Raw genomic sequence first — 14,147 nt, 5'->3', positions numbered from 1 at the left:
ATAAGATTTATTTTACATTTGTTTTTCTCTTTCAACAGTCCCTGCAATAATAAATAAATAAATAAAAACAGTACCTTGAGATCTGATTCAAAAAATATCCTGAAAACATGTCATTTTATGAAGTGTTTTTCTGTTATTTTAGACAAATGACATCTGGGTGAACATACAGGCTGGTATGATGTGCACTCAAGAGAACATTGATATGAACCTAGTTAGATATGTACACACGGGTCCAATAGGTTTAAAGAATCAAGACAGCTTTACTTTCCACTTATGGGACGGCAGGAACAGATCACCACAAATGCAGTTTCATATCAAAGTCAAAGATATGGAGAAGGGTAGGTATATGTGGCTGAATTTGTCTAAAATAATAAGTAATAAATGGAAGTAAAAACAGAATGGTGGCAGAAAGAGACAACTTGACCAAGTGATCTATTGAGGCTGGGTTCATACCAAATGTGGCCGCGGCTCCTAGCAGGGGGTCCAGTGCTCCCCTGTTCACCGTTTCAGGTGTGAATCAAGTCCGGATTTTTGGCTGAATTTGCACCTGAAATGAACCAGAAGACGCACAGGACCCTTCTACAATTCGGACCGCGGCTGCCCCGGAGGTGTGTGAATTGGCTCCATTGAGAGCCGGTAACACTCTCCTGTCATGCGATTTGGATGCGGGGAAACCTGCATCCAATTCGCATATGTATGAACTCAGCCTTAATCTGCCCTTTTTTTAACACATTTTTTTTAAATTTATTTTTGCTTGAATGTGTTGTTTTATATGTTTTTCTTTTTCTTTTTTTAACCTTTTTGATGAGTATAGACCTATGTTTATCCCAAGCATGTTTAAATTCGCTCACTACCTCTCGATCCCATTAACTCCCATTAACAGTCTGTGTCTGCAGGGCAGAACAAGAGAAATCCTAGCGTTTATAGCTATCCTAAGTACTATTTTTGTTCCCCATCACTGGACTCTTCCTTATATCTTTTTGTAAGTGAGGTCTCCAAAACTAGACACAATATTCTAAATAAAGTCTACCTCAGGCTGGTGAAATCCTCGAGTGATGCGTCCCAGAATCATATTTGCTTTCCCCACTGCCTGACCAGACCATTTGTTCATTTGGCAATAAGTAAGAAGCAAGTATAACAGTATAGAGGCTTGTTCATACATTTATCACTGTGTGTATGCATCATTTATTTAGCATTTTTTAAGTCTCATACCCACCCATTAACTCCTGCCATGAATATTACAATGGGCACCACACAGTGCTGTTCACACACGAGTGCTAGGATTGAGTTGTATCATGTTAAAAATTAAGCAGCACGTCACTTTCATGAGACATCGATGCTTGCCAGACCCCTCCATTGATTCCCCCCCCCCCGTGAGAAAGAAGTTCTCCATCCACACACCCCAACCCTCTTCCCAGAGAGAGAATTTCAAGTAATAAATAAAGAAATAAGCCATAGGATGGTAATAATAATATATATATTAATCATTGCAAAGTCTTAGTAATAGTGACTTGCTGCAGATGTAGTGTGAAGGCCTACACAATCAGCGCATAGGTAAAGTTTGAATGAGGCAAGCCTCGCTTCCATAGCCAATTAGGAGTGGTACCACAGGGAAAGAAAAAGAGAATTATTAAAGCTCTGCTTCTGGGATCTCTTCTTTTGTAGTGATGGTGCCCCTCCTAATCTGCCGCATCTTCTGGTGCAGCCACTAGGGTTGCCACCTTTTCTTCAAGCCAGGCATTAACGCTTTAGTGGTGCACACCAATTTTGGGATTTTTTTTGTAGTATACAGTATAGGATTGTATTGTAAAAGTACTGGGACACCTTTGGGTGCGCCGTTGTGAATGGTGGGTGTGCTTAATTGTGTTACCAGTGGAACCTGGACAGGAGGGACAGCATTCGCTAGAACCGATGGGCTGTGTTTTCCTCCTGCATCAGCTGAATACCAGCGGGAGGGAAAGGAAGAAGACTGGCTTTCAGCTGCTGCAGTAGGGAAATACAGCCCATCGGTTCTAGCGAATGCCGCCCCCCCCCCCATTTTATCATTTTCTCTATCATTATCCTCACCATCACTTTCTCCAGTACTTTACAATATCATTGTCATCTCTGTCCTCATCATTCTTCCATCATCATCCTCATCATTAACCTCTCTACTTTCATCACCATCCTCCCCATCATCTTTATCAGTATCATCACTGTTTTTACTCTCCTTCCATAATCATCATCCTCATCACTTGTCTTTATCATCTTCATCTTCTTTACTGTCATCATCATCCTCACCATAATTTTTATCACTTCCTCCATTACTATAAATGATCCTGTCATCTCTGTCCTCACCATCCAATATTATCATCCCCAACACTGTCATCCCCATCCTTATCACCATCACTTTCTTACTCTCCTTCTATCATCTCTATTATCCTCCTTACTGTCATCCTCATCCTCATGATGATCATTCTCTCCTACTCTCTTCTAATACTTGTCTCCTTCTCTTTACTTAACATTGTCATCCCAATTCCCGATCCTCGCTCTCCCAATCCCTTCCCCCTTGCCTCACATGGAGCAATGTGATGTAGTAGTGCTCACCTGGTGGGGCCCAGGACGGGAGGGAAGGGACCTTAACACCGCCTTTAGCATTTATGTTGTGTTAGTGAAGCATTTATAAAGTGTTAACTGGGCATTGGGGGAGAGACATTAGAGACTCCTGTATCCCAGAATGCACTGGGAAATACAGAGAACTAGGACAGAGCAGCTCCAGCCACTTCCTTTTTGCACAGAGCAGCTGTGTTCTAACACCATTTGCTTCTGTCTGCAGGCAAAATCATCAAGCCTGCCAGCAATATTGACAGTGCCAGGCAGGAATAGAGGCATTCAGCATTATTGTCAGTGACAACGCTTTTTGTTTCAGCAAAGTTGAGCTGGACCAAGCCAAGTGTCAAAGAGATCAAGTATACAAATCCATCTTACGGAATTCACAAAAATGTCTGCTATCACACTACAACCTAACCACGTCTCAAAGTAGATCATATTCTCTACATCACTTCCCCTTTAGGGACTTCACTCCAGAAAAGCAACACTTTCATGAGCATTTATCAAGCATTCTTGAGGCTTTTTCAACGCTTCATAAACATGATGAAAACACATTCTAAACACAACATTCTTCACAATCAACACATGTGTGAACGAACCCTAACAGTTATGCTCGAGAGCTGGTTTTACCCAGCTCTGTACATTCCTTTAGAAAGTGTACAAATATATAAACTGATATCGATATTTATAAGAACTAATATTTTGAATGTTGATCCAAGAAATACATGGTTAGGTTTTTTCCTGTTAGAGCAAATTAGACCTTTGTAAGGCTAGGTTTACACCTATGTGGGTGGTTCCCGCTGCGGATTCATACCCGTTCCCACAGCCACCCACACAGAAAATGCTGCAGGGACCTTTCCCTTGCATTTCAGGAGGCACGGTAGCCCATTCAAATGAATAGGCTGCCGTGCCCACGCAAAATGTGTCTTGCAGAGCTGCATATGTGTGGATAGAGCCTTAGGGTATCTTGCCTTCCTCTGATATACATTAACTGCAAGATTAGGGTTCTATAAAAGCAAGTTTTTTACATTTTATTCTTGCTTATCTTCTAGATGAATTGCAGTGTACATGTGCCTTTTTTTCATCCTAACTATACTGTACAACTGAAAGTTGATATGACCATTAAAGCCAAACTCTAGACACAGCTATTTTTACATTTTGTAAATCTTTAATCCTTAAAACTGTATCTGCTACATCTGTTTTATAAAAAAAAAAACTGTTTTTGGTCTGCTGAGTGCTTCTGATATGTACAGTTGGAGTCACACTTCCAGCTGCTCACTGCTTAAGAACATGGTATGATAGACACTAGCTCCAGTATTCTGCCTCTGTCTCATCCCTCTGCTGTGCCATTCACAAAGCATAGCTACAATATCATCACTATGCTGTGCTTTGTGTATCACAGAGCCAAGGGAGGAGGAGGTAGAGGCACAACACCTGAGCCGGTGTTTATCATAGGCACCATTTCAATGCGGCGGGGAAGCCGGAAGTGCAGCTCCCACTGTACATATCTGCAGCGCACATAATCCAAAAACTAAATTTTAAACTGAGTATTAAAGATTTGCAAAAATGTGAAAATAGCTGTGCCTAGAGTTGGGCTTTAACCACTTTCAGCTGGGGCTAATTTTGACATTTCTGCCATGCATGTACAGATCAGCATTTTTTTTTTTTGCTAGAAAATTACTTAGAACCCCCAAATATAATGCATTTTTTTAAGCAGAGACCCTGGAGAATAAAATTGTGTTTCAATTTTTTTTTTTTATACCACATGACATTTGGGCAGCAGTTTATCATATGCAAATTTTCTGGAAAAAAATACAATTTAATGAGTTTTAGTAAACACAAACACAATGTAATACCCAATTTGGTAAAACATAAAAGATGATGTTACACTGAGTAAATAGATACCTAACATGTCACACTTTAAAATTGCGTATGCCTGTGGAACAACGCTAAACTGCGGTACCTACAAATCTCCATAGGTGATGCATTAAAGAGGTTGTAAACCCACTTTGAAAAAAACCCCCAAAAAACTAACACCTGCAAGACAAAGGCATAATGAGCTAGTATGCTATGCATACTAGCTCACTATGTAATACTCACCTGAGCTTGAAGCCCTCGCTGCAGTGCCCGTACACAGCACTGGCCGGCGACATCACTCCCAGGGGTTACTTCCGGGTATCGCGGCTCCAGCACTGTGATTGGCCGGAGCCGCGATGACATCACAACCCGTGCATGCGCGCGGTAACGGCACACTCACTGAAGCAACGGCGCATACGTGCCATTGCTTTGGTTTGTGTCAGTGCTCATGTGCATGATGTCGGCATATGCAAATACAGGGGATATTTCCTAAACCGTGGAGGTTTAGGAGATTAGGAGATATCCTGGGTAGCTACAGGTAAGCCTTATTTTTAAAGTGGTCTGTAAGGGTTTACAACCACTTTAAAAGCCTTTACAGGTTACCTGTTTAATGTTACACAGGGGGCCTGCTGCCAGAATTATTGCTCTTACTCTGACATTTCGTGGAAATACCTCACATGTGTAGGCACTTTAATTTTTTTTATTTTATTATACATGTTATTTACTTTTTTTACATTGTACCTTTAATTTTTTTTGTGGGGGGGGGGGGGGGATCAACACTATTCCTATCCACAAGGAATGAATAACATTCTTTGTGATAGCATGGGCTGTGACCAGTCCTCTATATGGAGAGATTTGGATCTATTAGATACCTCTGGTCTTCAAATCATCTGATCAAATGAGATTGGTTTGATCACATGCTTTACAAGCCAGTAACAGCTTGTTCACCGAAAACAGAAGTGACTAAATCCTCATTGCTTCTGGTTTCTGATATCACACAGTGGGTGGAACAACATCAGTTCGTCTCACTGTGTCCAAGGAAGCAGATGGCACCGGTCACATCCTTACCGGGCTCTTCGATCTGAAGGTAAATCCTGGAAGGCGTTAGCAATGGCAGGAGGAGGGGACCCCCTTCTGCCCCCTCTAAAAGTGATTCAGTGGCTCTGAAGCCGTTTGGATCACTTTTACATAAAATGTGTTGACAAAAACAATACTGGGATCATGGTTGTAGCCTCAACCATGATCCTGGTATAACAACTTCAACCTTAGGCCATTTATAAACAGCTTGAGGATGGGAAGTGATTCAATTAACTAGGTTGATAACAAAAACAGTCTTTTCAAAGTATCACCAGCAATATTCATTAACTGCTATGATAGCAATAGAAGAATCCTTGTGAGAGATCTTGATTTTCTTGTTAGGAAGGGAAAGTCTGAGATGGCCTACTGAGCCCCTTGCTGCTATAATTTATTATAAAATTATTTGATTAAATTAGAACTAGACAAACCTTTTTTTCATTTTGGATTGAGTAAGGGAGGGTTGTAGTTGCTCTCAGGTTTTTTTGCCATCTGTGTCCTACTGGGGAGATTTCTCATCACTTCCTGTCCCATAGCCAAAACAAGAAGTGAGAGGAAATCCATCTGAATTGAGGGAATCCCTGGTAGTCATCAGGGTCACCAGAATTAGTCACCCCATTGGAACATTTTTCCTATTTTGTCATTCTGAGGGCAACACAAAATGTGGGATATTCTTTCACTTTAAGTAATAAAGGTAAACATGACAAATAGAGTGTGAGTCTCCCTAACCGGGGCACAGACAGCAATAAAAACCTGACAGGTGTTCTAATTTCTCTCCACTTTATCCAAAAAATTTTAAAAGTTTTCCCTTTACCCATACTTTAAAGTTCTGATAAACACAAGTGCCAACCTAAAAGAGATGTATAGACTCGATCTGCAACAAGGAGAGGGGCGCCTCTGAATATATATCATAAACACATTTTATTAAAACAGCAATATCCACTCACATAAAAGTTGGAGAAGTTGCATTAAGGTCAGTTGGCTGAGCTTGAAGAGATGCAGTGGAACTACAGGTCACAGCAGTTCCTGCAGGGCATGTGAAGTCCAGGGAGGAATCTTGATGCTTGATAAAGGAATGTGGCCATTCTTCCACCAATGGCAAGCCGATTCTGAAACGCGTCGTATACTATTGTTTTAGCTTGCTGGATCCCGCTTTTGGTTCCTTTGGTGGCTGCCCTGACTGACCTCCGTTTATATTTTCCCAACATATGTGCATGAACATTTACATGCATCTTTCCAGTCTATTTTAAGTTTTTGGACTAATCGGTTTTTCATTGAAGGTAATTGTGCCTTGCGCCTTTTTACTTGTCTTATAGACTCGATCTGAATGGCATCAATTTTTTTATTCAATTTTTAGGCTTCATTAAGCACCAGCAGTTAGCAACCTATCAAACTTCATCTTGTTTCTGATTTCTGCAAGTGAAGTCTGATAGATTTATTTGTGATACCACATTTATATATCACCATTGTTGTGTGTGCAAATTGAATAAGTCGGAAGGGCTCTGTTTTCCAATGGTAAATTGTTACAATGTACAAATCATTTATGAACCTAAATAGAAATACTGTGTGTAGAGTATAGCACATCTCATCATGCCATTTGTGTCCTCATGTGTTTTATTTGTCCTCAGGAGACATTGTACTGTCATTGAAAACGCTCCATGTGTCAAGAGGTGACAGAGCCATCATAAGTACTGATGTGCTCTTTGCTTTTGATGGCACTGACAAACCAGAAGAGCTGCTCTACGTGCTCTCCTCACCGCCTCAGTACGGCCAGATTGAATATGTCAACCACCCTGGAATTCCCATAACAAGCTTCAGTCAGATGGATGTGGCTGCTCAGACTGTCTGCTACTTCCACAATGGCAAAGCTGCAGCTGCTGCTGATACGTTCAAGTAGGTGTCTAGATTGAAAGTCTCTCCTGTCTGTCTTTTTTATTCTGAGCTAATAGATGATTTATTAACCTGATCTCTCCACTGCCAGGAGACCATTATGGAACTTGGCCTTTCCTGGCACCAAAGAAACAAGTGAAGTGGTGTGAATCTAGCTTTGTTTCAAAGCTTGATTCCACTTTCCAAAATCAACAGCTTGGTGTTTTTTAATGTCTGGTAAGCTAGGATGCAGTATCTGACTGTACAGTTTTATAAAAAAAAAAAAGGAACAAATAATTGTTTTATTGGCTAAAATACTTTTACTTTTTGTACTCTCTAAATCATTATAATACAATTTTTACTTTCTGTTATAAAACTCATCCAACAAAAAAATGTAAAAATCTAATTTCTTCATAAATTTTTCATAAATGTAGGCCAATATGTACTCTGCTACATGATTTTGGTTAAAAATAAAATAGCGCCTACAAACTATGGGGTATATTTATGAATTTTTTTTCTTTTTTCTTACTAGTAATGGCAGCAATCAGCGACTTATAGAGGGACTGCAATATTGCAGTGGACAATCGGACACTAACTGACACTTTTGATACTATGTGAAAACCAGTGACACTAATACAGTGATCAGTGCTAAAAATATGCACTGTTACTGTACTCATGACACTGGCTGGGAAGGGGTTAAACATCTAGGGCAATCATAAGTAAATGTGTGCCTACCCAGTGTTTGTATGTACAGTGTGCTGCTTTTACTAGGGGAAGACATGGATTCCAGTCCCTGCTTTGCAGGAACACATAATCCATGCCTTCCCCCCTGTCAGAATGAGGATCTGCCTTGTTCGCATAGGCGGATCCCCATTCTGTGTAGTTTAGCGGCGATATGTGGGTGCCGGAGAACATCAAGTGCCCAGCACCCGCAGATCAGATTCTGGTGTGAATTTTCACAGCAGAAGTGGTCCCCATGTTCACACCCCCTGCTGGTGTAAGACCAGAATCACGTATATATATGTGATCCGGCGCACAGCTGCCACCCTGTAGCAGTAAAACTGTTATAGAGCGGTCGCTAATTGGTTAATGTATGGTATTATATCTCTCTGTATACAATTTTCTTACACAAATAAATTTTTGTGAATTGTTGAAAAATTCTTGACAATAGCAGCACTTTCTGTTAAAGGCTGACAACATTAAGGCCAGCCATAGACAAAGCAAATTTCTTTCCTGCAACCACCTATAACCACCTATTTCAGGAAATGTGCTTGATTCCCCCATCAGCACAAACAGTGTTGATACAGCAATCCATCCTGCCGAGACATTGTCTTCTTGCGTTGGGCAAAGCTGTCCCCGTCAGGAGAAGGCAGTGATTATTGCTAGCAGCTATAACAGCCACTTGCAATAATCGCATGTAAAATCTGGCAGGCTGTTTGAACCCAAATTGATGGATTCAGCCTGCCCATACATGATTCAAATCTTGGTGAGTTCCTGCTGAACCAACCAAGATTTGAACCATCTTTAGCATTGTCGGCCTTCTGTGTAATCTCCTTCAGCTAACTGTTGGTCTGTCTATCAGGTCTAACGATAGACAGCCCAAAAGTCAACTGAAGGAGGACATACGGCAAGTTAACAATGATGCTGCTAATCGTGAGGCAGCAGTTTAGTGTTGCCAGCCTGCAACAGGGAAATCCTGTTACTGGCAATATCTCTAGGTAAGAAACTTAGCAAATGTTTCAATAAATTTGCTTAAAGCATAACTAAAGGCAAAACTTTTTTTTTAGTTTTGGATAGTGTGCAGAAAGATTGGCACACCTGTCAGTTTTTATTGCTGTCTGTGCCCCCGTTAAGGCAATTCCCCCTCTCTATTTGTCCTGTTTACCTTTATCATTGAAAGTGAAAGTAAAGGAAAATCCCACATTTTGGGTTGTCCCCAGAAAAGTAATAGAGGGGAAATCTTCCAATGGGGATGCTAGTTCTGTTGACCTGAGGGGGGCCCCGAGGAATTCCCCTAATTGGCTGAAATTTCCTGTCACTCTCTGTTTGGCTATGGGTTAGGAAGTGAATCTCTGCAATGGGCCAGAGATGGTGAAAAAAAATCTGACAGGGTTTATAACTGTAGCGGTACCCCCCGTAGGAGCCACCTGTCACCCCGCCCAGTCCGGCATTCACCTCTCAGACACTCAGAGATATAGAACAGTCTATGTGCTTTTTTGTTTTTTGTTTTATTGAGGGGATTGAACTTAGATGGGGTAAGGGAAGTATGGGATGCCCTGTGGAATTGGTAGAACTTACTTGGGACAACTATATACACTCCATTTCTTCTCCTGCACATTGCTTCCTCTCTAATCTTCACGTCTTTCTTCTCCTGCACATCGCTTCCTCTTTAATCTTCACGTCCTTTTCCTCCTGCACATTGCTTCCTCTCTAATCTTCAGGCACAGCTAGCACAAAGTGGTTAGGCCTGACACTGGCTCAGCCAGGCCTTAGCATTTTCCCTTTGCAGCCAGGGACTGCGGTCCCCTATAGTATAGTAACATAGAAAGTCTCTGGTGCTAGCTGTCCTACATGCAGCTACTGAGCCCAGTAACCCATCTTCAGGCCCTGCCAGCCCTCCTGTCTGCAGCTGACCTTCTCCACTGCCCATGACACCACAGTCCACATCGCTGGTTTTGCACCCATCCCAGACTGCATCCTCCTCTCTTGCTCCTCCTTTGCCTCCTGTCCAGGACACCCCTGTGGTTTGTACGAGGGTCCTGTCTGCACCCGAGCCCAGGCCCAAGGTCACCCCCTTCCAGACTGGGGAGCTCCTTCAAAGGCCCCGACAGCCTAGCACTCCATCTCAAGCTCTTCCACCTGAACAACTCCTCCCCAGCTGGGCTGACCCTGGGTATTTGAGGAGGCCTGCCCCCCGCTGAACCAGGTTGGGGATTGGTCAGGGCTCCCTAAAACACCCCAGGCAGCTCCACCTCTCCTCTCCTCCTCTCTTTCCAGATCTTTCTAGCAAACTCTGGAAAGAAAAGGGAGTCTCAGTGTTGCTGCCTGTGAGTCACCAGCTGAGCCACTCTCAGCCCTGATCAGATCAAAACAAACAGGCCTGGCTGCCAGCCAGGCCTGCCTAAATTTACCTGGCCTCCAAAAATCCGAACTCTAGCACCTACCTACCTAGAGGGTGCTACATAACCTTCCCTTGCTCTAGAAAAAAAAAAGTTTTGTCTATAGTTCTACTTTAAGAAAGCTGTATACAGTGAAGCAGGATGCCAAACATAGTGAAACATAGATATAGGGTTTACATACACTTTATTGTTACAATTATCTTAGTAAATTAATCCAACTGTATAAATTATTAAGAGAAATCAATAGACATTGTGGGTTAACAGAATAGGCCAAACATGGCAATTGTATATTAATTTAAAATGGGCAGTACACAATGGGAGGCCTTTTTATCACCAATTGCCAATCAGGAAAGATGATTAGTTCTAGTTGGTTCTATGTCTTGAGTGCATACATTTACTAACTGTAGTATATGAAAGCTCCATGGTTGTAATAAAGCACATCTGTATCGTGTAGTTTTTCTCTATTGAGAGAAACAGGCCCATTTTAAAACTCTGTATTAGAGATCCCATTTACTCACCATACTCAGATGCAGGCCCCTTTAACTCTATTTCCCACAACTTCCTGGATTCATGGACACACCCGGGGAAATTAGTAAGTTATCTGGGCAGGTGATCTGTAGCCAAGTGAGAGGCCCTCCACTGTAAGAACAGGAGTGCAGGCAGCCAGGCTGGTAAATATTAGCATGCAGCTTCTCTTGAAGACCAAGCACCTCACCAATTGCTACCAGAGTGCTACAGTTCCAGTGGAGTGGTCCCTCTCTGTCTTTGGGCTTTGGATGCCTCCAGCTGTTCACTTGTGTTACTAGAGCTACCGTGGACTTGACTGTTAGAGATGCTGTCTATGAAGATAATAGCAACTACCAGTGTTTCTCAGTTAGACACTCTGTTGTTATAGAATCTCATAGAAACTATTCTATGCAGCCACATGCTACTGAGTCACAGAGACATTGCTGTGAAAAGTCTATATGTGTGCAGCTTTCATAATCTGTATTATTCTACAATGCTGTATGCATGCTCTTTCGTATCTGAACCTGTTTTGCATTATGCAACTTTGCACCTGTGTTGTAAACTGTATGTTACAGTTACTCCCTGTGTGATCATTCTGCTGATTACCTTTTCTGTTAAAACATTAGCAGATTATCCATGAGAGAGCTGTTTCCTGTTATTTACATTTTATAGCAACAGTTCCTATTGGTTTGACTGTATTTGAAATATTTTTCATTTTGACTTATTATAAAACCTTGACACATTTTATTGTGGCATAAAAAATCCAATAAACAGAGAGTGTTCGGGCCCTGTGTCATTAATGCATTAATAGGCAAAAACTGGAAACATGTATGCTCTTGAGTGTTTTCAGTAGTTGCTGCATCTGGTAGTGGCATGATGGCACCTGGTGTTACAGTGTCAGCTCACAAGAGATCATCACCAGTCCAGCTTAGTGGTATAAAAATCCTTTGTTTTAGAATAGAAATATAATTAGAAACCCTAAAACAAAGACTCGTTCATTTTTAAAACTCTTTTAATTAACATTTCTTGCTGTTAAAAATCTGGCGAGGACCTGCATGTCTGCTAACCTGGTGTTCTTCCCTTGGCTATAATCGGGAGCTGGCCAGAACAGCCGGGGCAACATCAATTAATGTGTGTCTGAGTGATCAGATTTAATGTTCCACTACTGCACTTTCCGCAAGTCTGAAATATTACTACGCATTGTCTGATGGTTTTGGGCTGGAAGAAGAATGTGGCACTTCTTGTTTGGACAGATGACACCGAGTGATTAGCAACCCCTGACATCAGGTGCCGGCAGCAGTATGCCAAGTACAGAAGCAAATGTCCTCCATTTTGACACGCTGGCTTGATTTTGCATTGAATTGGCACTATTTACTGCTCCTCTGCATTTTTTTTCTCTTTATCTTTTCAAATTCCATGACAGATGGCAGCCTCTGTAGCCAGTTCCATCACCATGGAGCTGCAGGCAGCACAGAGGATCTGTAATGTTCAATTGAAGATGTGGCCCCTGCTGAGCACCAAAGACTTTTACTCTCAAATTTTAACTGTTTCAGCTTAGCCAGTTATTCACCAGATTTGTGGCGTAGAGTAGTGAATTAGTGGATTGTTGCTGACACACTGGATCTGTAGAACTGTACTGAGAAAAATCTTTTACTGCCTGTCAAGAATCAGCCAATGGCATTTATTGAGCATCTCACCTCAATAAATATATCTTTTTTAAAATGATCAATTACTTCTGCACTGGATAAAATGAAAAAAAATAAAATAATCTAGGACTCATTTAGATGGTGGTGGTTTACCACATAATATTGTAGCTCATCATGATATAAGCTTATGAGAACAGAACTATTTCATTCAATGGATTAGTTCACATATGTGCTCTTATATGTGGTAAGCTATGGCTCTCAAACTTCTGCATGCATGGTGTACACAGTGCTGGGGTATGCTTCCTCTTAGGATACCTCTCCACTGCATTTTGAAAATCAAAGATTCTTTTTTTATCCAGCATTTTCATAGCTCAGGTGTGAACAAGCCCCTAGCATGTGTTTGATGATATTCTTTGATGTTATGCCATCCCTAGAACATACAGTTTTCTCCCTAATAAATGGAGAAACACACTGGGCAAGTGTAAGGAAAAACGAAACAACTAAATTGTAAAAGCTAAACTAATGGTGTTTATAAGCATATATTATGCCTGGGATACTATTTCTGACAGTAATGCCAACTCACTTCCTGCTGCCACTTAATTTCTTTATAACATTTGGTCCTCAAAGGGAAAATTCCAAGCTATATATTCAAGGCATGCCAGCTGAGGGAGCACGAGAACAAATAATAGCAGTCATTTAATCTTGTTTAAGCAACATGTAGTATGTGTCAGTTGTAAACTTTGAAACATATAGAGACTGAAGTACATGCAAAAAGACAGTGTAGCGCTGAGAACCATAAAAAATACAACATACTAAAAGTGCATTAAAATGCTAATGTATACAGGAAAAATAATGATATATGCAAAAAAATGATTAATAATGATAAAGTCCAGTAACTGAACCCATGAAAACGTGAAACATGCCAGCGGCAGTGGAGTCTCCCCACTGGTAATTAAATCTCACCTAGAACATGTAGCCAGTGCTCTTGGCCTGGGGATCAGGCTAGTCCTGTCTGGGGAGAGCTGCAAAGGTCCAAGTGAGAACATTTGCCTATCTAATACCTACTTTTGGACTGATCCCCAACCGGGTTCCAGTTTCATCCAGCCTTGTGCAACTTTCGAGTCCCAGGCTTTGGATGATACAAGCTCGATTGACTCACTGCCGCTGGCATGTGGGTCCACTCTGTCTGGTAAGAGTATACATCTATACTTTCTTGGTGGAAGATTTTTTTTTTTACTTTTACTTTTTTTACTATTTTTGGCATCTCAACGACCAGTCACACTCTATTTCACTATTCCAAGTGTAATTTTAAGAGTGGATCTCAAATCCTTCACATTTGTGAAATGAGCTCACTTTAGTAGTGATTTCACGTTTTCATGGGTTCAGTTACTGGACTTTATCATTATTAATAATTGTTTTGCATATATCATTATTTTTCCTGTATACATTAGCATTATATGTTTACAGATTTTTATTGCACTTTTAG

The 14,147-nt window shown here is 41.2% G+C and overlaps 1 protein-coding gene across 2 annotated transcripts in view; it reads left to right on the top strand.

Annotated features, from left to right (window-relative positions):
- Positions 1–14,147, top strand: part of FREM1 (FRAS1 related extracellular matrix 1) — a 267,168-nt gene that overhangs the window by 148,261 nt on the left and 104,760 nt on the right. For both annotated transcript variants that reach the window (XM_073635658.1, XM_073635669.1), the window contains exons 23-24: positions 145–338; positions 7,149–7,413. In XM_073635658.1, the coding sequence (XP_073491759.1) occupies positions 145–338; positions 7,149–7,413 (459 nt within the window). The remainder of the gene's footprint in view (positions 1–144; positions 339–7,148; positions 7,414–14,147) is intronic.

This window comes from Aquarana catesbeiana, linkage group LG01, assembly GCF_042186555.1.
Source record: "Aquarana catesbeiana isolate 2022-GZ linkage group LG01, ASM4218655v1, whole genome shotgun sequence".
NCBI lineage: Eukaryota > Metazoa > Chordata > Amphibia > Anura > Ranidae > Aquarana > Aquarana catesbeiana.
This window is presented reverse-complemented; position numbering and strand designations above follow the sequence as displayed.